General features: G+C 41.7%; 1 protein-coding gene across 1 annotated transcript in view; it reads right to left on the reverse strand.

The window, feature by feature from the left end:
• The window catches only part of LOC134349930 (tumor necrosis factor ligand superfamily member 13B-like), an 88301-nt gene extending 62975 nt beyond the window's left edge, over positions 1-25326 (reverse strand). The window contains exons 1-3 of the mRNA XM_063054887.1: positions 25308-25326; positions 21109-21419; positions 20911-21004 (exon numbers count right to left, since the gene is read on the reverse strand). Of these exons, the coding sequence (XP_062910957.1) occupies positions 20911-21004; positions 21109-21419; positions 25308-25326 (424 nt within the window). The remainder of the gene's footprint in view (positions 1-20910; positions 21005-21108; positions 21420-25307) is intronic.
• Between the last annotated feature and the right edge of the window lie 2549 nt (positions 25327-27875).

Below are 27875 nucleotides of genomic sequence, written 5' to 3' on the forward strand. Positions count from 1 at the left end.
TTCCCTGATTAGAGTAATGGTAACTCTCCCTGATGATAGCAATGGTAACTCTCCCTGATGATAGTAATGGTAACTCTCCCTGGTGATAGTAATGGTAACCATTCCCTGATGATAGTAATGATAACTGTTCCCTGATAATAGTGAAGGTAAATCTGCCTGATGACAGGCATGATAACCTCTCCCTGATGATCGTAATGGTAATTCTTGCTGATGATAGCAATGGTAACTCTTCCTGATGAGAGTAACAGTAAATCTCTCTGATGATTGCAATGGTAACCATTCCCTGATAATATTATGAGGATAACTGTCCCTGATGACAGTAATGATAACTCTCCCTGATGATAGTAATGGTAACTCACTCTGATGATAGCAATGGTACCTCTCCCGGATGAGAGCAATGGTAACTCTCTCTGGTGAGAGTAATGGAAACCATTCCCTGATTAGAGTAATGGTAACTCTCCCTGATGATAGCAATGGTAACTCTCCTTGATGAGAGTAATGGTATCTCTCCCTGATGATCGTAAGGCTAACTCTACCTGATGATAGCAATGGTAACTCTCCCTGATGATAGTAATGGTAACTCTCCCTGATGATAGCAATGATAACTCTCCCTGATGAGAGTAATGGTAACTCTCCCTAATGATAGTAAGTGTAACTCTCCCTGATGATAGCAATGGTAACTCTCCCTGATGCTAGTAATGACAACTCTCCTTGATGAGAGTAATGGTAACTCTCCCTAATGACAGTAATGATAATTCTCTCTGATGAGAGTAATGGTAACTGTTCCCTGATGATAGTAATGGTAAATATCCCTGATGAGAGTAATGTAACTCTCCCTGATGAGAGTAATGGTAACTCTCCCTGGTGATAGTAATGGTAACCAATCCCTGATGATAGTAATGATAACTGTTTCCTGATAATAGTAATGGTAAATCAGCCTGATGACAGTAATGATAACCTTTCTCTGATGATAGTAATTGTAAATCTCCCTGATGATAGTAATGGTAACTCTTTCTGATGATAGCAATGGTAACTCTCCCTGATGAGAGAAATGGCAACTCTCTCTGATGCTAGTAATGGTAACCATTCCCTGATGAGAGTAATGGTAACTCTCACTGATGATAGCAATGGTAATTCTCCCTGATGACAGTAATGATAACTCTCCTTGATGAGAGTAATGCTAACTCTCCCTAATGACAGTAATGATAACTCTCCCTGATGAGAGTAATGGTAACTGTTCCTTCACGATAGTAATGGTGAATCTCCCTGATGAGAGTAATGGTAACTCTCCCTGATGAGAGTAAAGGTAACTCTCCCTGATGATAGCAATGATAAATCTCCCTGCTGAGAGTAATCATAACTCTCCCTGACGCTAGTAATGGTAAACATTCCCTGATGAGAGTAATGGTAACTCTCACTGATGATAGCAATGGTAACTCTCCCTGATGACAGTAATGTTAACTCTCCTTGATGAGAGTAATGCTAACTCTCCCTAATGACAGTAATGATAACTCTCCCTGATGAGAGTAATGGTAACTGTTCCCTCATGATAGTAATGGTAAATCTTCCTGATGAGAGTAATGGTAACTCTCCCTGATGAGAGTAAAGGTAACTCTCCCTGATGATAGCAATGATAAATCTCCCTGATGAGAGTAATGGTAACTCTCCCTGATGAGAGTAATGATAACTCTCCCTGCTGACAGTAATGGTAACTCTCCCTGATGATAGTAATGGTAAATCTCCCTGATGACAGGAACGGTAATTCTCTCTGATGAGATTAATGGTAACTCTCCCTGATGAGAATAATGGTAACTCTCTTTGATGAGAGTAATGGTAACTCTCCCTGATGACAACAATGATAACTCTCCCTGATGCTAATAATGGTAACTCTCCCTGATGACAGTAATGATAACTCTCCCTGATAATAGTGATGGTAACTTTTCCCTGATGATAGTAATGGTAACTCTCCCAGATGATAGCAATGGTAACTATCCCTGATGAGAGAAATGGTAACTCTCCCTTTTGACAGTAACGATAACTCTCCCTGATGATAGTAATGGTAAATCTCCCTGATGACAGAAACGGTAACTCTCTCTGATGATAGTAATGGTACCTCTCCCTGATGAGAGCAATGGTAACTCTTTCTGATGAGAGTAATGTTAACTCTCCCTGATGAGAGTAATGGTAACTCTCTCTGATGCTAGTAATGGAAACCATTCCCTGATTAGAGTAATGGTATCTCTCCCTGATGATAGCAATGGTAACTCACTGTGATGATAGCAATGGTACCTCTCCCGGATGAGAGCAATGGTAACTCTCTCTGATGAGAGGAATGGAAACCATTCCCTGATTAGAGTAATGGTAACTCTCCCTGATGAGAGTAATTGTAACTCATCCTGATGATAGTAATGGTAACTCTCCCTGATGATAGCAATGGTAACCATTCCCTGATAATAGTAAGGGTAAGTGTCCCTGATGACAGTAATGATAACTCTCCCTCATGATAGTAATAGTAACTCTCTCTGATGATAGTAATGGTACCTCTCCCTGATGAGAGCAATGGTAACTCTCTCTGATGAGAGTAATGGTAATTCTCCCTGATGAGAGTAATGGTAACTCTCTCTGATACTAGTAATGGAAACCATTCCCTGATTAGAGTAATGGTAACTCTCCCTGATGATAGCAATGGTAACTCTCCTTGATGAGAGTAATGGTATCTCTCCCTGATGATAGTAATGGTAAATCTCCTTGATGACTGTAACGGTAACTCTCCCTGATGATAGCAATGGTAACTCTCCCTGATGATAGTAATGGTAACTCTCCCTGGTGATAGTAATGGTAACCATTCCCTGATGATAGTAATGATAACTGTTCCCTGATAATAGTGAAGGTAAATCTGCCTGATGACAGGTATGATAACCTTTCCCTGATGATAGTAATGGTAACTCTCCCTGATGAGAGTAATGGTAACTCTCTCTGATGCTAGTAATGGAAACCATTCCCTGATTAGAGTAATGGTAACTCTCCCTGATGATAGTAATGGTAACTCTCCCTGATGATAGTAATGGTAACTCTCCCTGGTGATAGTAATGGTAACCATTCCCTGATGATAGTAATGATAACTGTTCCCTGATAATAGTGAAGGTAAATCTGCCTGATGACAGGTATGATAACCTCTCCCTGATGATCGTAATGGTAATTCTTGCTGATGATAGCAATGGTAACTCTTCCTGATGAGAGTAACAGTAAATCTCTCTGATGATAGCAATGGTAACCATTCCCTGATAATAGTATGAGGATAACTGTCCCTGATGACAGTAATGATAACTCTCCCTGATGATTGTAATGTAACTCACTCTGATGATAGCAATGGTACCTCTCCCGGATGAGAGCAATGGTAACTCTCTCTGGTGAGAGTAATGGAAACCATTCCCTGATTAGAGTAATGGTAACTCTCCCTGATGATAGCAATGGTAACTCTCCTTGATGAGAGTAATGGTATCTCTCCCTGATGATCGTAAGGCTAACTCTCCCTGATGATAGCAATGGTAACTCTCCCTGATGATAGTAATGGTAACTCTCCCTGATGATAGCAATGATAACTCTCCCTGATGAGAGTAATGGTAACTCTCACTAATGATAGTAAGTGTAACTCTCCCTGATGATAGCAATGGTAACTCTCCCTGATGCTAGTAATGACAACTCTCCTTGATGAGAGTAATGGTAACTCTCCCTAATGACAGTAATGATAATTCTCTCTGATGAGAGTAATGGTAACTGTTCCTTGATGATAGTAATGGTAAATATCCCTGATGAGAGTAATGTAACTCTCCCTGATGAGAGTAATGGTAACTCTCCCTGGTGATAGTAATGGTAACCAATCCCTGATGATAGTAATGATAACTGTTTCCTGATAATAGTAATGGTAAATCAGCCTGATGACAGTAATGATAACCTTTCTCTGATGATAGTAATTGTAAATCTCCCTGATGATAGTAATGGTAACTCTTTCTGATGATAGCAATGGTAACTCTCCCTGATGAGAGAAATGGCAACTCTCTCCGATGCTAGTAATGGTAACCATTCCCTGATGAGAGTAATGGTAACTCTCACTGATGATAGCAATGGTAATTCTCCCTGATGACAGTAATGATAACTCTCCTTGATGAGAGTAATGCTAACTCTCCCTAATGACAGTAATGATAACTCTCCCTGATGAGAGTAATGGTAACTGTTCCTTCACGATAGTAATGGTGAATCTCCCTGATGAGAGTAATGGTAACTCTCCCTGATGAGAGTAAAGGTAACTCTCCCTGATGATAGCAATGATAAATCTCCCTGCTGAGAGTAATGGTAACTCTCCCTGATGAGAGTAATGATAACTCTCCCTGCTGACAGTAATGGTAACTCTCCCTGATGATAGTAATGGTAAATCTCCCTGATGACAGGAACGGTAATTCTCTCTGATGAGATTAATGGTAACTCTCCCTGATGAGAATAATGGTAACTCTCTTTGATGAGAGTAATGGTAACTCTCCCTGATGACAACAATGATAACTCTCCCTAGTGATAGTAATGGTAACCATTCCCTGATGATAGTAATGATAACTGTTCCCTGATAATTGTAATGGTAAATCTGCCTGATGACAGTAATGATAACCTGTCCCTGATGATAGTAATGGTAACTCTTTCTGATGATAGCAATGGTAACACTCCCTGATGAGAGTAACAGTAACTCTCTCTGATGATAGTAATGGTAACTCTCCCTGATGATAGTAATGATAACTCTCCTTGATGATAGCAATGGTAACTCTCCTTGATGAGAGTAATCGTAACTCTCCCTGATGATAGTAATGGTAAATCTCCTTGATGACAGTAATGGTAACTCTCCCTGATGATAGCAATGGTAACTCTCCCTGATGATAGTAATGGTAACTCTCCCTGATGAGAGAAATGGCAACTCTCTCTGTAGCTAGTAATGGTGACCATTTCCTGATGAGAGTAATGGTAACTCTCACTGATGATAGTAATGGTAAATCTCCCTGATGAGAGTAATGGCAACTCCCCCTGATGATAGTAATGGTAAATCTCCCTGATGACAGTAATGATAACTCTCCTTGATGAGAGTAATGGTAACTCGCCCTGATGATAGTAATGGTAACTCTCCCTGATGACAGTAATGATAACTCTTTCTGATGATAGCAATGGTAACCATTCCCTGATGATAGTAAGGGTAACTGTCCCTGATGACAGTCATGATAACTCTCCCTGATGATAGTAATGGTAATTCTCACTGATGATAGCAATGGTAACTCTCCCTGATGATAGCAATGGTAACTCTCCCTGATGATAGTAATGGTAACTCTCCCTGATGATAGCAATGATAACTCTCCCTGATGAGAGTAATGGTAACTCTCCCTAATGATAGTAAGTGTAACTCTCCCTGATGATAGCAATGGTAACTCTCCCTGATGCTAGTAATGACAACTCTCCTTGATGAGAGTAATGGTAACTCTCCCTAATGACAGTAATGATAATTCTCTCTGATGAGAGTAATGGTAACTGTTCCCTGATGATAGTAATGGTAAATATCCCTGATGAGAGTAATGTAACTCTCCCTGATGAGAGTAATGGTAACTCTCCCTGGTGATAGTAATGGTAACCAATCCCTGATGATAGTAATGATAACTGTTTCCTGATAATAGTAATGGTAAATCAGCCTGATGACAGTAATGATAACCTTTCTCTGATGATAGTAATTGTAAATCTCCCTGATGATAGTAATGGTAACTCTTTCTGATGATAGCAATGGTAACTCTCCCTGATGAGAGAAATGGCAACTCTCTCTGATGCTAGTAATGGTAACCATTCCCTGATGAGAGTAATGGTAACTCTCACTGATGATAGCAATGGTAATTCTCCCTGATGACAGTAATGATAACTCTCCTTGATGAGAGTAATGCTAACTCTCCCTAATGACAGTAATGATAACTCTCCCTGATGAGAGTAATGGTAACTGTTCCTTCACGATAGTAATGGTGAATCTCCCTGATGAGAGTAATGGTAACTCTCCCTGATGAGAGTAAAGGTAACTCTCCCTGATGATAGCAATGATAAATCTCCCTGCTGAGAGTAATGGTAACTCTCCCTGATGAGAGTAATGATAACTTTCCCTGCTGACAGTAATGGTAACTCTCCCTGATGATAGTAATGGTAAATCTCCCTGATGACAGGAACGGTAATTCTCTCTGATGAGATTAATGGTAACTCTCCCTGATGAGAATAATGGTAACTCTCTTTGATGAGAGTAATGGTAACTCTCCCTGATGACAACAATGATAACTCTCCCTAGTGATAGTAATGGTAACCATTCCCTGATGATAGTAATGATAACTGTTCCCTGATAATTATAATGGTAAATCTGCCTGATGACAGTAATGATAACCTCTCCCTGATGATAGTAATGGTAACTCTTTCTGATGATAGCAATGGTAACACTCCCTGATGAGAGTAACAGTAACTCTCTCTGATGATAGTAATGGTAACTCTCCCTGATGATAGTAATGATAACTCTCCTTGATGATAGCAATGGTAACTCTCCTTGATGAGAGTAATCGTAACTCTCCCTGATGATAGTAATGGTAAATCTCCTTGATGACAGTAATGGTAACTCCCCCTGATGATAGCAATGGTAACTCTCCCTGATGATAGTAATGGTAACTCTCCCTGATGAGAGAAATGGCAACTCTCTCTGTAGCTAGTAATGGTGACCATTTCCTGATGAGAGTAATGGTAACTCTCACTGATGATAGTAATGGTAAATCTCCCTGATGAGAGTAATGGCAACTCCCCCTGATGATAGTAATGGTAAATCTCCCTGATGACAGTAATGGTAACTCTCCCTGATGTTAGTAATGGTAAATCTCCCTGATGACAGGAACGGTAATTCTCTCTGATGAGATTAATGGTAACTCTCCCTGATGAGAATAATGGTAACTCTCTTTGATGAGAGTAATGGTAACTCTCCCTGATGACAACAATGATAACTCTCCCTAGTGATAGTAATGGTAACCATTCCCTGATGATAGTAATGATAACTGTTCCCTGATAATTATAATGGTAAATCTGCCTGATGACAGTAATGATAACCTGTCCCTGATGATAGTAATGGTAACTCTTTCTGATGATAGCAATGGTAACACTCCCTGATGAGAGTAACAGTAACTCTCTCTGATGATAGTAATGGTAACTCTCCCTGATGATAGTAATGATAACTCTCCTTGATGATAGCAATGGTAACTCTCCTTGATGAGAGTAATCGTAACTCTCCCTGATGATAGTAATGGTAAATCTCCTTGATGACAGTAATGGTAACTCCCCCTGATGATAGCAATGGTAACTCTCCCTGATGATAGTAATGGTAACTCTCCCTGATGAGAGAAATGGCAACTCTCTCTGTAGCTAGTAATGGTGACCATTTCCTGATGAGAGTAATGGTAACTCTCACTGATGATAGTAATGGTAAATCTCCCTGATGAGAGTAATGGCAACTCCCCCTGATGATAGTAATGGTAAATCTCCCTGATGACAGTAATGATAACTCTCCTTGATGAGAGTAATGGTAACTCGCCCTGATGATAGTAATGGTAACTCTCCCTGATGACAGTAATGATAACTCTTTCTGATGATAGCAATGGTAACCATTCCCTGATGATAGTAAGGGTAACTGTCCCTGATGACAGTCATGATAACTCTCCCTGATGATAGTAATGGTAATTCTCACTGATGATAGCAATGGTAACTCTCCCTGATGAGAGCAATGGTAACTCTCTCTGATGAGAGTAACGGTAACTGTCCCTGATGAGAGTAATGGTAATGCTCCCTGATGATAGTAATGGTAAATCTCCTTGATGACTGTAATGATAACTCTCCCTCATGATAGTAATGCTAACTCTCCCTGATGATAGCAATGGTAACTCTCCCTGATGATAGCAATGATAACTCTCCCTGATGAGAGTAATGGTAACACTACCTGATGATAGTAAGGGTAACTCGCCCTGATGATAGCAATGTTAGCTGTCCCTGATGATATTAATGGTAACTCTCCCTGATGATAGCAATGGTAACTCTCCCTGATTAGAGTAATGGTAACTCTCCCTGATGATAGCATTGATAACTCTCCCTGATGATAGCAATGGTAACTCTCCCTGATTAGAGTAATGGTAACTCTCCCTGATGATAGCATTGATAACTCTCCCTGATGAGAGCAATGGTAACTCTCCCTGATGAGAGCAATGGTAACTCTCCCTGATGAGAGTAATGGTAACTCTCCCTGATGAGAGTAATGGTAACTCTGTCTGATGCTAGTAATGGTAACCATTCCCTGATGAGAGTAATGGCAACTCTGCCTGATGATAGTAATGGTAAATCTCCCTGATGATAGTAATGATAACTCTCCCTGATGATAGTAATGGTAACTCTCCCTGATGATAGTAATGGTAACTCTCCCTGATGAGAGTAATGGTAACTCTCCCTGATGATATTGATAGTAACTGCTCGCTGATTACAGTAATGCTAAGATGGTGTGTTGCAGAGCCATAGAAAACTACTGCATACGAGCATGTCCCTTGACCCATCCAGTCCCTGCTAAACCATTTAAACTGCCTAAATCCAGAAACCCGCACCTAGACCACAGCCCTCCCATCCATGTTCCTATCCAAACTTCTCTCAAATGTTGAAATCTGAATCACATCAACCACTTGCACTGGCAGCACATTCCACACTCTCACCACCATCTTGGTGAACAAGTTTCTCTTCATGTTCCCATTTCATCTTAACCCATGACCTCTAGTTGTAGCCCTACCCAACCTCAGTGGAAAAAGCTTGTTTACATTTACTCTATCTATACCCCTCATAATTTTATATATCTCTATCAAATCATCCCTCAATCATTTATGTTCTAGGGAATAAAGTTTTAATTTATTCAGTCTTTCCTTATAACTCAGGCCCTCCAGTCCTGGCAATGTCCTTGTAAATATTCACTGTTTTCTTTCACCTTATTTTCATCTTTTATGTTGATAGATGACCAAAACTGTACACAGTACTCCAAATTAGGCCTTTAACATAACATCCCAACTCTTTTACTCAGTACCTTGATCTATGAAGACCAATGTGCCAAAAGCTTTTTTAATTACCTTATCCACCTGTGACACAGTTTTCAATAAATTATGGACCTGTATTCACAGATCCCTTTGTTCTATCGTACTCCTCAGTGCCCTACCACTTATTGCAGAAAACCTACCCTGGCTGGTCCTCCCTAACTGCAACATCTCACACTTGTCTGCAATAAATTCCATCTGCTATTTTTCAGCCCAATTTTCCAGCTGGTTCAGATCCTGCTGTCCACTACACCCCCAATCTTGGTATCATTTGCAAAGTTGCTGATCCAATTAATCACATTTTCATCCAGATCATTGATACAGATGATAAACAACAATGGACCCAGCACCGATCCCTGCGGCTCTCCACTAGTCACAGGCCTCCAGTAAGAGAGGCAACCATCTGCTACCACTCTCTGGCTTCTCCTGAAAAGGCAAGGTCTAAATCAATTTATCACCTCATCTTGAATGCCGAGCAATTGACCCTTCTTGATCAACCTCCCATGCGGCCATGCAGATATTATCCACTGCCTTGCCTTCAATCAATTTGCCTAGTGACATCCTTAAAAAATGTATAAGATTAGTCAGACATGATCTACTACAACCAAAGCCATGCTGACTATCCCTCATCAGTGCCTGTCTTTCCAAATGCTCATATCTGGTCTCTTAGGATACCTTCCGATAATTTTCCCACTCTACTGTCCTGGGTGGTGAGGGGTCATTATGATGAATGTCGCATTCTTGAGGCATCAGCTTTTGAAGATGTCTTTGATTATGAGAGGCTTGTGGCTGTAATGCAGCTGTCTGAATTGACAACCTCTACAGTCGGTTTTGATCCTGTGCATTGGAGCCTCCAAACCAGGCAGTGATGCAGCCAGTCAGAATGCTCTCCATGGTACTTCGGAAGAAATATGTTAGTCTTTAGTGATATACTAAATCTACTCAGACTTCTAATGAATTACAGACATTGTTGTGCCTTCTTTGTGATTGCATCAATATGTTGGGCCCATAATGACCCTCGAAGATGTTGTTGCCCAGGATGCCAAATACAAGGAACACTGGATTGTCAAGGTATGCTAAATGTTGGATAAAGAGGAAAAACAAAGCAAATATCATGTACAGAGAACTAAGGACCAGGGATGCCTATCAGGAGTATAAAAATGTAGGGATACACATAAAAAAGGAAATTAGGAAGACCAAGAGGTGTCATGAAATGTGACTGGCAGGCAGAATTACCACAAACCCAAAGGCATTTTGGAAGCACAGTGAGAGCAAAGGAATGATCAAGGAAGAATAAGACCCATAAAAAAGGACAATGAAAATTAGTGTGTGTAGCCAGAAGGCATTGGTGAGGTCCTAAATGAATGCATTTCATTGGCACTCATAAATGAAAATGACTTTGTAATTGGGTAACTCATGAAGGGAAAACCACTTAAATCTCCATCAATAAAGAAGAGGTACTTGATGCTTTTGCAAGTTTAAAGGTAGATTTCACTTATTCTCGGCCTCTGTGGGAGAAAATGGAAGAGATTGCTGGGGTTCTTGCGGAGATTGTTACACCCTCACTGACCACAAGTGAGGTTGCAGATAACTGGAGGGTAAATTCTAAGGGACAGGATTAATGACCAATTAGAAAGGCAGGGTTAATCAGACATAGCCAACATGGTTTTGTCAAGAGCATTTGAACAATTTGATTTAATTTGTTGAGGAGGTAATAGAATGTGCTAACGAGAGTGGTGCTGTGGATGTGGTTAAGTGGACTGCAGTAAGGCTTTTGACAAGATCCACAGAGAAACTGGTCCAAACATTAGAATTCACAAGATCCAGAGCAATTTGGCAAATTGGATCCAAAACAGACAGAAAACAATGGCAGGGAGTTGTGATTGGATACCTGCGCCTACTGACATTCCACGGGATTGATGCAGGGGCACTTATTGATGAAATATGCATCAGTAATTTGGAGGTGGATATGAGTGACCTGATCAATAAGTTCATAGTTGACACTGAGATTGATGTAGCTGTTGACAACGTGGAAGGTAGTGGGGCTACAGAGTGTTATCAATGTTTTGGTGAAATGGGCTGAGAAAATTTAAATCCGGATAAGTGTGAGAAGATACATTTTGGGAATACTAATGATTATTGGGAATATTGAAGGAAAGTGAGACTTTGTGGTGCAAGATCATAGATCCCGAAAAGTGGTAATGCAAGTACATAATGTGATTCAGAAGGAGGCCTTCATTACATCTCTGAGTGCAGAAGGTTATGTTCTAACTTTACATAACTTTGGTCAGCACTCGGCTGGAGTAATGAATGCTGTTTTGGTCATCACATGATCGGAAGTTATGATAGCACTGGAGAAAGTCCAGAGGAAATCCACTCGGATGTTGTCTAGGATGTTGTCTTAGTTACATTATAAGGAGAGACTGGAGAAACTAGGTCTCTCCTCCCTGGAGCAAAGGAATTTAAGGGGAAACATGATTGGACGATATAAAACTGTAAGGAGAATACATAGAGTAGCCTGGAGGAAGTCTTTCCACTGATCAGAGGTGAATAAAGCTAGAAGTTTAGGGGAAGGGTAAAGAAATTTCGAGGGGAGTTGAGGGGTCCTTTTTCACCCAGAGTGTGTACCTGGAATGCACTGCCAGAGAAAATAGCAGAAGCAGGCTCACTTACAGCCTTTAGGAAGTATCTAGAAAAGCTTATGAATTGTCATGGCATTGAAGGCCATTGAGCAAGTGCTTGAGAAAAGCTACCCTCTAATTCATGGCCATACGGTGTGTTTCGATTCTGTATGACCATTACATTCAGGTCTCAGCTGTTAAGCAATAAGTCACACTTTCACTGCTAAGGCAAAAGGGTTAAAGAGTTCTATCCTTTTACTTCAATGTATTAATATGATGAAATGATCTCTATATATGGTAGCAACACAAATTCTTTCACTATACTTTGGTACATGTGACAATAATAAACTAGTCTGCCAATCTGCAATTGCTATCTCCATCGGTAAAGAGACTAAATATCCATCCATGACATTCAATTCCACGCCATTAGTATCTTTTGACTGGATATTGACCAGAAACTCAAAATGGACCATCCACAAAATGTAAGAGTAGGACTGAGGCTGGGTATCCTGTGGCAAGTTATTTATCTCCTGACATTGGGCCCTTGAAGACAGAAGCGGGTGAATTTATTATGGGAAACAAGGAAATGACAGACGAGTTGAACAGGTACTTTGGATCTGTCTTCACTAGGGAAGACACAAACAATCTCCCAGATGTAATAGTAACCAAAAGACCTAGGGTAATGGATGAATTGAAGGAAATTTATATTAGGCAGGAAATGGTGTTGGATAGGCTGTTGGGTCTGAAGGCTGATAAGTCCCCGGGCCCTGATGGTCTGCATCCCAGGGTACTGAAGGAGGTGGCTTTAGAAATCGTGGACACATTGGTAATCATTTTCCAATGTTCTATAGATTCAGGATCAGTTCCTGTGGATTGGAGGGTGGCTAATGTTGTCCCTCTCTTCAAGAAGGGAGGAAGAGAGAAAACAGGGAATTATAGACCAGTTAGCCTGACGTCGGTGGTGGGAAAGATGCTGGAGTCAATTATAAAAGATGAAATTACGACACATCTGGATAGCAGTAACAGGATTGGTCTGAGTCAGCATGGATTTACGAAGGGGAAATCGTGCTTGACTAATCTTCTGGAATTTTTTGAGGTTGTAACTATGAAAATGGACAAGGGAGAGCCAGTGGATGTAGTGTACCTGGACTTTCAGAAGGCCTTTGATAAAGTCCCATATAGGAGATTAGTGGGCAAAATTAGGGCACATGGTATTGGGGGCAGAGTACTGACATGGATTGAAAATTGGCTGGCTGACAGAAAACAAAGAGTAGCGATTAACGGGTCCCTTTTGGAATGGCAGGCGGTGACCAGTGGGATACCGGGGGGTTCAGTGCTGGGACTGCAGCTGTTTACAATATATATTAATGATTTAGATGAGGGAATTGAAAGCAACATTAGCAAATTTGCTGATGACACGAAGCTGGGAGGCAGTGTGAAATGTGAGGAGGATGTTATGAGAATGCAGTGTGACTTAGACAGGCTGGGTGAGTGGGCAGATGCATGGCATATGCAGTTTAATGTAGATAAGTGTGAGGTTATCCACTTTGGTGGTAAGAATGGGAAGGCAGATTATTATCTAAATGGAGTCAAGTTAGGAAAAGGGGAAGCACAATGAGATCTAGGTATTCTTGTACATCAGTCACTGAAGCAAGTATGTAAATACAGCAGGCTGTGAAGAAAGCTAATGGCATGCTGGCCTTCATAACAAGGGGAATTGAGTATAAGAGCAAAGAGGTCCTTCTGCAGCCTGTTACGTACCCCGTAACTGGGTTGCCAAACTAGCAGAAATGGACCACTTAGTTGGAGTCTGGATTACTGGAACTAAGAAAGTTTTATTAAAGAAATAAGCAACACAGTACTCTAAACAAAAGGATAATAAATGCAACAGTTCAGCAATGATAAACACACATGTACACAGAACTAGGATAATAGGATCAATCAAGCTCTATCACCGTCTAGGGGTAAATGACCAGTTTCAAGTGACGCAAAGTTCAGTTCAATTGAGTTCAGTTCAGTTCACAGTAATCACTGTTGTGCCGTTGGGGGCGGTTGGGGGGAGAGAGAGAACGAATGAATATTCAAATCGGATTCCAAACAGACCTTCGATATTCCTCGCAGTCAGCTTTCGGGCGAGCCCTTTGTAATGTCTTCTGAGGTCACCGAATGTGACCCCTCCGTTCCAGATACGATCGTTCTTCTGCGGTGAACCCGGTAGCCAGGCAAGGGTGGACACACACACCAGGTTCCCGCCGATCCGTACCTTTCTACCCTGTGCGTCTATGGCTGGTCCCGCGACCAGCCCTCCAAAACTCCCACCAACTGGTGGGGGGGGGGGCACACCACTTTCAGCGTCTCGTTATCTCATGGAGTCGTGTGTCTGTTGCCTTAGCGACCCTATCCCTTTTTATCCTCCTGCTGGGGTATCTCCTGTCCATCAAACTTCAAACAGTTCAGGGTTCAAAGCCCCGGTCTCTGACAATACTCGGAACTGTGTCTCCTTTCCGTTAATCCCTCTCGTCTCTCATTAACATCTCTTGAAGGTTCCCCCATTGTCCTCCTATCGGCATCAATCTTCTGATAACTGGTTCTTTTGTCACAAGCTGTACAGGGCCCTGGTGAGACTACACCTGGAGTACTGTGTGCAGTTTTGGTCTCCAAATTTGAGGAAGGACATTCTTGCTATTGAGGGAGTGCAGCGTAGGTTCACAAGGTTAATTCCTGGGATGGAGGGACTGTCATATGTCGAAAGATTGGAGTGACTGGGCTTGTATACACTGGAATTTAGAAGGCTGAGAGGGGATCTTATTGAAACATATAAGATTATTAAGGGATTGGACACGCTGCAGGCAGGAAGCATGTTCCCCCTGATAGGTGAGTCCAGAACCAGAGGCCACAGTTTAAGAATTAGGGGTAGGCCATTCAGAACAGAGTTGAGGAAAAACTTTTTCACCCAGAGAGTGGTGGATATATGGAATGCTCTGCCCCAGAAGGCTGTGGATGCCAAGTCTCTGGATGCTTTCAAAAAAGAGATGGATAGAGCTCTTAAAGATAGTGGAATCAAAGTTTATGGGGATAAGGCAGGAACTGGATACTGATAGCGGATGATCAGCCAGGATCACAGTGAATGGCGGTGCTGGCTCGAAGGGCTGAATGGCCTACTATTGCACCTATTGTCTATTGTCTATTGATCCATCTCCTCTCCACCATCTACAAGGCACAAACAATGAGGCTTGTTCTCTCCACTTGCTTGAATGAATACAGCACCAAGGCTCTTGAGAAGCTCTACATCATCCAGGACAAAGCTCCTCATCAATCAACATTCATTCCCTTCATCAGTAGCATACAATAACTGCAGCCCGTCACCAGTTAATTGCCCACACTAGTCCAACAACACTCCCGGAATCTGCTACATCCACTGCCAAGAAAGAGATTGGCAGCACTGGACAGGAATACAGCTCACGTTCAGATTTCTGCTCAAACTGCACAATAGCCTGTCATGAAAATATCAGCTTCACCACCTTGGGAGCAATTTCACCAAATAGTCTGCAGTGACTCAAGAAGCACCATCACTTTCTCAAAGGCACTTAGGGACTAGCAATAAACACTGGACTTACTAGTGATACCCAAATCCTGAAAATGAAATAGAATAAAATGAGGCCATCATTCAAGTTTTATCCAAGTCTTTGAATCTGTTAAACCAGTTTAGTAACACAAAGGGAATTAAACCATTCATTCTTTCCAGGTGTTTGGAAACCTTTCAAGGCTTGATGGACAGTGCCTTAAAAAAGTATTCAGACCCCACAACTATTTTCACATTTTATAAGTTTAGAATATATTGAAGTAGGATTTTTTGAGATAATCTACAAAACATTGTGCATGTCAAATCAAAAGAAAAATTCCAAAACCTGTCAACAATTTACTAAAAATTAAAAACCAGAATTGTGAGGCTGAAAAAGTATTTATGCCCTATGTAGTTACAATGGTAACTTTCCTCAGGTGCAATATTACTTTGCTAACTCACCCAATTTGTTGATATAGAAGCAACACACACAAAATGCTGGTGAAACACAGCAGGCCAGGCAGCATCTCTAAGAAGAAGTACAGTCGACTTTTCGGGCCAAGACACTTCTCAGGACTAACTGAAAGAAGAGATAGTAAGAGATTTGAAAGCGGGAGGGGGAGGGGGAGATTCAAAATGATAGGAGAAGACAGGAGGGGGAGGGATGAGGCTAAGAGCTGGAAAGTTTTTTGGCAAAAGGGATACAGAGTTGGAGAAGGGGGAGGATCATGGGACAGGAGGCCTAGGGAGAAGGGGGGAGGGGAGCCCAGAGGAAGATGGAGAGCAGGAAAGGAGTGATTGTGAGAGGGACAGAGAGAGAAAAAAGGAGGAAATAATAAATAAATAAATAGATAGATAGATAGATATAGATAGATAGATAGATAGATAGATAGATAGATAGATAGATAGATAGATAGATAGATAGATAGATAGATAGATAAGTAAGTAAGTAAGTGATGGGGTAAGAAGGGGAGGAGGGGCCTTAATGGAAGTTAAAGAAATCAATGTTCATGCCATCAGGTTGGAGGCTACCCAGAAGGAATATAAGGTGTTGTTCCTCCAACCTGAGTGTGGCTTCATCTGGACAGTAGAGGAGGCCGTGGATAGACATATCAGAATGGGAATGGGACGTGGAATTAAAATGTGTAGCCACTGGAAGATCCTGCTTTCTCTGGCGGACAGAGCGTAGGTGTTCAGCGAAACAGTCTCCCAGTCTGCGTTGGGTCTCACTAATATATAGAAGGCCACAATGGGAGCACCGGATGCAGTATATCACCCCAGCCTACTCACAGGTGAAGTGTCGTCTCTCACTTGGAAGGACTGTCTGGTGACCTGAATGGTGGTAAGGGAGGAAGGGTAAAGGCATGTGTAGCACTTGTTCCGCTTACAAGGATAAGTGTCGGGAGGGAGATCAGTGGGGAGTGATGGGGGAGACGAATGGATAAGGGAGTTGTGTAGGGAGCGATCCCTGCGGAAAACAGAAGTGGGGGGGAGGGAAGATGAGCTTGGTGGTGGGATCCTGTTGGAGGCGGCGGAAGTTACGGATAATAATATGTTGGACCCGGAGGCTGGTGGGGTGATAGGTGAGGGCAAAGGGAACCCTGTCACTAGTGGGGTGGCGGGAGGATGGGGTGAGAGCAGATGTGCGTGAAATGGGATGGATGCGTTTGAGAGCAGAATTGATGGTGGAGGAAGGGAAGCCCCTTTCTTTAAAAAAGGAAGACATCTCCTTCGTCCTGGAAAGAAAAGCCTCATCCTGAGAGCAGTTGCGGTGGAGACGGAGGAATTGCGAGAAGGGGATGGCATTCTTGCAAGAGACAGGGTGAGAAGAGGAATAGTCTAGGTAGCTGTGAGAGTCCGTAGGCTTATAGTAGACATCAGTAGATAAGCTGTCTCCAGAGATAGAGACAGAAAGATCAAGAAAGGGGAGGGAGATGTCGGAAATTGACCAGGTAAATTTGAGGGCAGGTTGAAAGTTGGAAGCAAAGTTAATGAAGTCAACGAGCTCAGCATGCATGCAGGGAGCAGTGCCAATGCAGTCGTTGATGTAGTGAAGGAAAAGTCGGGGACGGACACCAGTATAGGCCTCAAACATGGACTGTTCCACAAAGCCAACAAAAAGGCACGCATAACTGGGACCCATACTGGTGCCCATGACTACACCTTTAGTTTGGAGGAAGTGGGAGGAGCCAAAGGGAACATTATTAAGTGTAAGGACTAATTCCGCTAGATGGAGGCGAGTGGTGGTAGAGGGGAACTGTTTTTTTAAAGAAAGGGGCTTCCCTTCCTTCACCATCAACTCTGCTTTCAAATGCATCTCTCCCATTTCACGCACATCTGCTGTCACCCCATCCTCCCGCCACCCCACTAGGGATAGGGTTGCCCTGGTCCTCACTTTCCACCCCACCAGCCTTTGGGTCCAATGTATAATTCTCCGTAACTTGCGCCACCTCCAATGGGATCTCACCACCAAGCACCTTTCCCTCCCCACCTTTCCACTTTCCACAGGGATCGCTCCCTACATGACTCCCTTTTCCATTTGATGCCCCCCCCCATTCCTTCCCACTGATCTCCCTCCCAGCACTTATCCTTGTAAGCGGAACAAGTGCTACACCTGCCCTTACACTTCCTCCCTCACCACCATTCAGGGCCCCAGGCAGTCTATCCAGGTGAGGCGACACTTCACCTGTGAGTCGGCTGGTGTGATATACTGCATCTGGTGCTCCCGGTGTGGCCTTTTATATATTGGTGAAACTCAACACAGACTGGGAGACCGTTTCGCTGAACACCTACGCTCTATCTGCCAGAGAAAGCAGGATCTGCCAGTGGCCACACATTTTAATTCCACGTCCCATTCCCATTCTGATATGTCTATCCACGGCCTTCTCTACTGTCAAGATGAGGCCACGCTCAGGTTGGAGGAACAACACCTCACATTCCATCTGGGTAGCCTCCAACCTGATGGCATGAGCATTGATTTCTCTAACTTCCGTTAATACTCCTCCTCCCGTTTTTACCCCAGCCTCTATCTATCTATCTAACTATCTATTTATTTATCCCTTTCTTTCTCCCTAGGCCTCCTGTCCCATGATCCTCCCCCTTCTCCAGCTCTGTATCCCTTTTGCCAATCTTTCCAGCTCTTAGCTTCATTCCTCCCCCTCCTGTCTTCTCCTATCATTTTGGATTTCCCCCTCCTCCTCCCACTTTCAAATCTCTTACTATCCCTTTTCTCAGTTAGTCCTGACGAAGGGTCTCGGCCCGAAACATCGACTGTACTTCTTCCTATAGATGCTGCCTGGCCTGCTGCGTTCCACCAGCATTTTGTGTGTGTTGCTTGAATTTCTAGCATCTGCAGATTTCCTCGTGTTTGTTGATGTAGAAAATTAGATTATCTGTTTTCAATGTATTTATAAGAATAAATATCCTCTCTCTAGGTAAGGTCGAACAGTATGGTGGATTTTCAACAGACCATACTAAAATGAAGACTAAAGAGCATTCAAGACAAATCAGGGGAATTCTAACAGAGAAACATAATCTGGCTAAGGGTACAAGACCATCGAAAAGGCACTGACCATACCTCAGAGCTCAGTGCAGTCGTGAAAAGTGGAAAAAAAATATGAAACCACAGCCTATGTCAGTCCACCCCTCTACACCTAGTTGCCAGAGCAGAATGTCTCTTGTAAACGAGGCCACTGTGACACCAACAGTCACTCTGAGTGAGCTGCAGAAATCACTGGCTGCAACTGGAGATAAAATTCATGGCAAAGTGTAACTTAGAAGATATAGTAAAGATGTGGAAGAAGGTCTTGTAGTCAGGTGAAACTAGATTAGATTTTGGCCTCAACACATGCAGCGGAAATCTAATACTGCATATCAGCCAGGTAACACCAGCCTTACTGTAAAGTACGATGGAGGTATCATACTATGGATATGCTTTTCAGCAGCAGGATTTAACTGGAAATCTGTTCAGGATAGATGGGAAGATGAATGCTACTCAGTATAGAGAGTGACACACACAAAAAGTGCTGGTGAACGCAGCAGGGCAGGCAGCATCCATAGGAAGAGGTATAGTCGACATTTCAGGCCAAGACCCTTCGTAGTCCTGACGAAAGGTCTCAGCCCGAAACATCGACTGTACCTCTTCCTGTAGATGCTGCCTGGCCTGCTGCGTTCACCAGCAACTTTGTGTGTGTTGCTTGAACTTCCAACATCTGCAGATTTCCTCGTGTTTGCGTTTTTAAAATATAGAGAGTGCATGGATTAAAAACCTGACAACCTCTGCCAAAAAGCTTAAACTGGGAAGGAAGTTCATCTTTCAAGAGGAAAGTGGCCCAAAGCACACTGCTAGAGCTTCAAATGAAGAAATTGGTATCTTTGAGTGGCCCAGTCAGGGTTCTGACCTTAACCTGATCAAACATCTCTCGAAAGAGCTCAAGATTGCTGTCCAACATTACCCCAAACTAAGCTGGCACAGCTTGCGCAATTTTGCAAGAAGGAATGGGCAATTCTTGCTTTATCACGTTGTGCAAAGCTAATAAGGACTTATTCAAAAAGACTACTGGCTGCATTGGCTGCGAGAGGTGGTTCAACTAAGCACTGAGCAAATGGGGATGAATACTTTTGAACTGACAGTTCAGTTTTTCATGATTTTTGTGCTCTACTGCGAAAAAAAGTGAAAAAAACGTGAAAAAGGCATATGTGATTCACAAATAAAAATTCTCTGTTAAATTGAACCTCTGGTTGTAACACTCATTTACATGAACAAAAGGCTGGGGATTGAATACTTTTACAAGGCACTGCATATTTTTATTGGAATGTTAGAAAAGTACCATGGACTACAGGGGGAATTACAGGGTTTTGTTGAGTCACAATAAGGGAAAAGTATTTTGAACTTCACAATGGGGAACTACTATATTTAAAAATAAACAGAACTAAGACTATTACTCTCTGGTAGAATTTTCTATTTTGTCAAGTATAATCTGAGTTCAAAAACATTTTTCACAATTAAAGTCAGCAAACATCGACTGAATAACGTTTCTTAATGTACATTAAGAACCATCTTGAGAGGTACTAATCAATCAGTTTTATGGACATAGTCACTTTAAAGCTCTGAATCATATTTCAGACTACCAGTTAACTTTCCATGGCACAATGCAATGCATCATAACGCAAGTGGTATGACTATTTGTTTCAGATAAGCAATATCTTGATCAGGACAATGCTCTCTGGAGACAATAGGAATGTTATGCACTTTATTTGCACTAGCTGAATCATTCATATTCCACAAGCTTGTAATAATATCTAGTTTATTTTAAACATATACTTGAAGGTTCCTTAAACACTTAAAAAAAAACCTGATAGGGTAAAATGGGGAAGAGACCATATTTGGAAATGGGTGAGGTTCTGATTCCAATATAATGTGGTTTATTCTAAATAAAGTCTAACAAAAAGTCTTCTGCTAAAACACAACATTGAGACAATGCTGTTACATAAATTGCCAATCCACACAAATGCAAATTTTTGACTACAGAATAAATCCAAAGCTTATCTCACATGCGCACACACAAACCTTGTTCAAGAAGGGATCTTCTTCCTCGAAATATTCTTTTTCTTTCTGTTGATTTCTCCCTGTTGTGCATGTTTTTCTCAAGAGATTCACTGACCTATAAAGCAAAACATACAATTTTAAAATATTCATCATATGACAACAGATGGTAAGGGATCTGGTTTGAGCGATTGCAATTCTTTTGGATTTAATTAGCTGTACCTGATTTACTGAAGTATTCCAGTTGGTTGAAACACCCTTGCTCATCCTCATCAATGCTTGTAAGTAATCCCTTTGGGACCTGTACATTCCCAAATCCTCTTTTAGAGCTGAGATTTCTGCTTGTAGTGCACAAACTTGGCATAGAGTTACTGCGGTTATGTAGGCCAACAAGAAAACTGCAGAAGTAAGGATGAAGGCAGAGCAAATCAGTTTTCTGTGTTCTGTGTGGTATTCTTTCCTTTGTTGTAACATCTTCATCTTCAACCCACTTTTCAACCACTGCAGCACAATAATCCGTTCAGCTTGGCAAACTTCACATTTATTCACATATTATTCACGCTTGCTGAAAGTTGACTTTCTCTGTAAAGTTTTCAAGTTCTGCATTTGCACACAATTATACCGCTGCACAGTTTGAACTGTAATTAAACAATGATTGATCGGCAAGATACTTTCTTCCTAATACAAACTCCACCTCCTTTGAAGACTCCTCCCTTCAAATATAACTTCCCCAACTTGCCCAGTCAATCTTGTTCTGTGTTATTTATTGCCTACAACACCTTTCTTTCTTCATCATTTTGGAATGATCTTAATTGATTGGATGTGACAGTTATCTTCATTCTCACTATAACTTGCCATGGAAAAAGGGAGTTGCCTTTTGTTTTGATGACCTTGAGACTAAGAAGCCAGTTAATAATAGTAACTATGATATTTAATGCTATGCTATATTTCAATTTGCCATTCTCTGTATAGTGGCTTTTCTCTTATAAATGTTGTAATATTTGGGGAGGGTCAGCCCCTTTTGGGATGTCAGTGGGTCTCTGAAGTAGTGACAATGTATGAGATCCTGCTGAGCTACACATTCACCAGGACGCAACCCTCTGCCTTTCCTTGTTTATCCTTACTGCTCTGAATCCAAGGGCTAATCTTGTTAAAGCATCTGGGAATCTAGTATTCCCAAAAGCTTTAGAAGATATGTTGTCTGCCCTACTCAATATTTACAGCAACCACTGGGATTGCTCCAATTCACAATCAGGACCTCAAAGATCTGTGACTGTAACATCCAGAAAGAAAAGGGTAGCATAGATAAAGGCATCCATGAATGGCAAGCTCTCCTTACTGTCTGAAGCCAGCCCATAACAGACATTTATAGATAAAGGCATTCATGAATGGCATGCTCTCCTTACTGTCTGAAGCCAGCCCAACACAGATATTTACTGAATCAATATCCCAAGACTCATCATTGTACTTTCAAAGGCAATATGACAAATACATTATGGATTAGACAACAGGTGTACCTTTGATAATGGTGCCAAAGGTATAAAAATTGATACAAAAAGTAATTGGATTCTAACAATTAACAATAATAAAGTGAAATAGAATAAAATAGTAATTTACCTTCCTCTTTTTCCTCATAACAATCCTAAGTCTTCCCTGAAATCAGTGGGGTTTTCCAGGGATTTTGCTTGGGATGGATCATTTCAGGTATGAGAAGAGAATGGAAACACTAAGACTGTTTTCCCTGGATAGCAGGAGTTTGAGAGGAGAGAGGACATATTTGAAGTATGTAAAATTATGGGTTAATGCACACAATGTGCTGAAGGAGCTCAGCCGGTCAGGCAGCATCTATGGATGGGAATAAACAGTTGACGTTTCAGGCCAAGATCCTTCATGATGAAGGGTCTCAACCCAAAGCATCAGCTGTTTATTCCCATCCTTAGATGCTGCCTGACCTGCTGAACTCCTTCAGCACATTGCGTGTACCGCTCTAGATTTCCAGCATCTGCAGAACCTTGTGTGTGTAGTCGTGGTCTCTCTCGCTGCTCCTGAGGGAAGGTTCTTGCGTTTGAGTGATCTCTCTCTCTCTCCCACAATGCTGTTGGCAGATGGTACTGGAGCAAGGTTTAATCAACGCGGGCTGTAGATTTGGACTCTAATTCAGGTTTATGATGTGTTCTAGCTTCTAGTTCTTGTTCCGGTCGCTCTTTTTTTTTACTACTTTTGGGAAGTTTTTGAATCAGGGCCACCTGTAAATAATAAACACTGAGCTGAACTGTTCCTTACTGAAATACGCCTTTTCATTTTGTTTTACATTCTTGTGTTTTCACTTGTTTTTTTGGTTGCTGTTTGTGCAATTTTGTTTTGCGCTTGGGGGAGAGTATTTAATTTAATTAAAGCCTATTGTGTAAATACCCACTTTTAATAAATATTTTTCAAAATGTTACAAAGTAGAATCATACATTTTCCACTCAAATCTCAAGGAAGTGGGGAAAATATTATCAGGTGAGTTTAAACGAATTAAGAGAGCCAAGTCCCAGTGAATGAACGGCGCGAGGGAATCAGAGCCCTTCCAATTTGGAAGAGAGCGAGAGAACTCAGCACCCAGTAAATGAAAGAGCACAGGAAGCTGGGCCCCATCAGTGGATGGGACCATGGGAACCAGCATTCAGAGTCACATGCTGAATCATGGCACTTCCAGACTTTGACATAGTTCACTGGCTAATATTGCTAACTTTAGGTTTTTTAATGATTTCAACATATTTATTAAAGTTTATGGGGGATAGAGAAGTGAAGTGAAAGCAAGGAGGCCCTAAAGGGGAGATGAAATGGCCTTGGCAAGCAGATTAAGGAGAATAATCATAACTTTTATATACATATTACAAATAAGAGTTCAGCAAGGGAAAAGGTAGGAGCATTCAAGGATCAAGGGAGGAATCTGTGTGTCAGACCAGGGATATGAGTGCATACTTGTCATTTTATCACCAGGGAGAAAGATGTGAAGGCTGGAGAGTTATGGGGGGAGGTGAGTTGATATCCTAGAATATGCTTACATCAGGAAGGGTGTTAGGTACTGGCATACATTAAGGTGGCTAAATCCCCAACGCCTGATGGGATCTATTCCAGGATGCTATGGGAAGGAAGGGAGTGGATTATTTCATTGATAGCTTCAGATGACATAATATAGCAAATGTTGTTCCCTTATTGAAAAAGGTTAGTGTAAACAAACCAGGAAACCACCAGGCCAGTAATCCTTACATCGTGGTAAGGAAATTACCAGAAAACAATTCTAATGAAGAGTAATTACATATACTTGGAAAGGCAGAGACACATTTGGGACAGTCTGCATGGTTTTGTGTGGGGGGGAATCCCGTCTTTCAATTTTTTTACTAAGAAAACTGAAGACAGAGTAGTATTCATAGTAAATATAGACTTTGGTAAGGCTTTAACAAGGTCCAGGTAAATTTCCCAGTTGAAATCATGTGGGATCCAAGTTGTGCTGCCAAACTGGATTCAAAATTGACTTGATGACAGGAGGCAGAGGGAAATTGTCAAGAGCACTTGGAAGTGTGTACTGTGGGGATTGCTGCTGAGACCTTAGTTGTTTGTGATATACATAAATTACTTGAATGAAAGCAGATGTGATCTGATTATGCCAAAGTTACAAATATGGGAGGAGCTGTAGATAGTAAAGAAGTTTGTCTAAGGATAGCCAGAAAGAAATTAGCTGGAAAATTGGGTGAAATGATAGGTGGAGACAGGTTTGAAGAAATGTATTTTGGGATATCAAATATAGGCAGAATATATAGAGTTAATGGCAGGGAGATCAGGAATTTTGATGTACAGAGATGCTTTGAGGTGTAAGTTCATAGTTCCCTGAAAATGGAAACACAGTTGCAGAGAGTCATGAATGAAGCATTCAGCATGCTTGCCTTCATTGGCTGGGCATTGAGTACAAGATTTAGGAAGTTATGTTACAGCCACACAAAATACTGGTTAGATTGCACCTGTATCGTGTACAGTTCTGGCTGCCACACTTAAGGATGTGGTAGCAACAAAATATTGTTGAGAATGTTGCCTGGAATGCAGGGCTATAGATAGGGCAGATAGACTAGGTTTAGTCTCATTGCAGTGGAGGATGCAGAGGAGCGACCTGATAGATATTTATATAATTGAGTGCATTAATTACATTATGAGAGGCACACAATGGATAAAGCAAACAGTCTTTTTTCTTCCAGGATGGGGAAGTCTAAAACTGGAGACCACATGCTTAAAGTACTGTTAGAGGTAAGAAATTTAAAGGAAATCTGAGGATAACATTTTTAGATTGAGAGGACAGAAGTAATATGAAATGAATTGCCAGAGAAGGTGGAAAAGGCTAATACAATGGAGGTTCCAACCTGTTTGCTGCCATGGACTAATACCATTGAGCGAGGGGTCCATGGCCCCAGGCTGGGGACCCTGCTTTAAAGGGAGATTGGTGAGGAAAGGTGCAGTAGGATCTGAGCCTAATGCAGATGAAGGGCATTAGCAAAGTTACGCATTGTGATCAGCATAGATGTTTGGAGCTGTAGTGCCCACTTCTCTGCTGAGCTTTCTAATAATATTAGCTAATATTAAATTATTTGCAGTCATATTGGATTAAAAAAGCCTTTGGAGTATCTGTAAATATACAGATACAGATAAGGCCATCAGACCACAAGACAAGGGAGCAGAATTGGGCTATTTGGCCCATCGAGTCAGCTCTGCTATTCAAGCATGGCTGATCCTTTTCTCCCTCCTCAGTCCCACTCCCTGGCCTACACAGGTAACAAATTCCACAAATTTACCACCCTCCGGCTAAAAAAATTTCTCAGCATCTCTGTCTTAAATAGACATCTCTCTATCCTGAGACTGTGTGCCCTTGTCCTAGACTCCCCAATATGGGAAACATCCTTTCCACACCTACTCTGTCCAGGCCTTTCAATATTTGAAAGGTTTCAATGAGAGCCACCCGCATCCTATGAAATTCCAGCGAGTACAGGCCCAGAGTCATCCAAACATATCTTGTATGATAACCCTTTCATTCTCAGAATCATCCTTGTGAACCTCTTCTGAACCCTCTCCAATGCCAGCACATCTTTTCTTTGATGAAGAGCCCAAAATTCTTCACAGTACTCAAGGTGAGGCCTCACCAGTGCCTTATAAAGCCTCAGCATCACATCCCTTCTCTTGTATTCTAGACTGCTTGTAATGAATAGTAACATTGCATTTGCCTTCCTCACCACCAACTGTACCTTCAAAGTAACCTTCAGGGTGTTCAGCACAAGGACTCCCAAGTTCCTTTGCATCTCGGATTTTTGGATTTACTCCCCATTTAGAAAAGTCTGAACATTTACTTCTACTACCAAAGTGCACGACCATGCATTTTCCACCATTGCATTTCTGTAGTTCTTCTAGTGTTACCTCAACGCTACCTGCCCCTCCACCAATCTTTGTATCATCTGCAGACTTGGCAACACAGCCATCTATTCCAACATCTAAATCATTGATATACAGCATAGAAAGAAGCGGTCCCAACACCGACCCCAACGGAACACCACTAGTCACTGGCAGCCAACCAGAAAAGAATCCTTTCATTTCCCCCTCACTATCTCCTACCAATCAACCAATGCTCTAACCATGCCAGTAACTTCCCTGTAATACCATGCTCTTATCTTGGTAAGCAGCCTCATGTGTGGCACCTTGTCAAGGGTTTTGAAAGTCCACATATACAACATCCACTGCATCCCCTTTATCTATCCTACGTGTAATCTCCTCAAAGAATTCTAACAGGTTGATCAGGTAGATTTTCCCATAAGGAAACTATGCTGAGTTTATCCTATCTTGTCCTGTGTCACCAAGTACTCCATAACCTCATCCTTACTATTTGACTCCAACATCATCACAACCACTGAGGTCTGGCTAACTGGTCTATAATTTCCTTTTTGCTGTCTTCCTCCATTCTTAAAGAGTGGAGTGACATTTGCAATTTTCCAGTCCTCTGGCACCATGTCAGAGTCCAATGATTTTTGAAAGATCATTACTAATGCCTCCACAATCTCTAATGCTACCTCATACAGAACCTGAGCGTGCAGCTCCTCTGCTTCCGGTGACTTATGTTCCTTTTTGAGCACCTTCTCCCTTGTAACAGTCACTACACTCACCTCTCTTACCTCACAGCGTTCAGCATCTGGCACAGTGCTAGTGTCTTCCAGTGAAGACTGACACAAAATACTCATTTAGTTCATCTGCCATCTCCTTTTCCCCTTTTATTATTCCATCGGCCTCATTTTCTAGTGGTCCTGTATCCACTCTCATCTTTCACTCCTAATGATTCTTTCTGTTGCTCTCTGTAGGCTTTTAAACACTTCCCAATCCTCTGACTTCCTACTAAATTATGCTATGTTGCATGCCCTCTCTTTTGCTTTTATATTAGCTTTGACTTCCCTTGTCAGCCATGGTTGTATTATTTTGCCATTTGTGTATTTCTTTGTTATTGAAACTCACCTATCCTACACCTTCCTCATTTTTCCCAGAAACTCACACCATCGTTGCTCTGCTGTCATCCCTGCCAGCATCTCCTTCCAGCTTACTTCAGCCAACTTCTCTCTCATACCACTGTAATTTCCTTTACTCCACTGAAATAGTGCTGCGTCAGACTTTACTTTCTCCCTATCAAATTTCAAGTTGAACTCAATCATGTTGTGATCATTGACTCCTAAGGGTTACTTTACCTTAAGTTCCCTATGTTCATTACATAACATCCAATCCAGTAGAGCTGATTCCTTAGTAGGCTCAACAACAAATTGCTCTAAAAAGCCATCTTGTAAGCAATCAACAAACTCACACTCTTGAGATCCGTTGCTAACCTGATTTTCCCAATTGACCTGCATGTTGAAATCTCCCATGACTATCATATATTGCCCTTTTGACACGTCTTTTCTTTTTCGCTTTGTAATCTGTGGTCCACA

This window comes from Mobula hypostoma, chromosome 7 (assembly GCF_963921235.1).
Source record: "Mobula hypostoma chromosome 7, sMobHyp1.1, whole genome shotgun sequence".
In the NCBI taxonomy this organism is placed as follows: Eukaryota; Metazoa; Chordata; class Chondrichthyes; order Myliobatiformes; family Myliobatidae; genus Mobula; species Mobula hypostoma.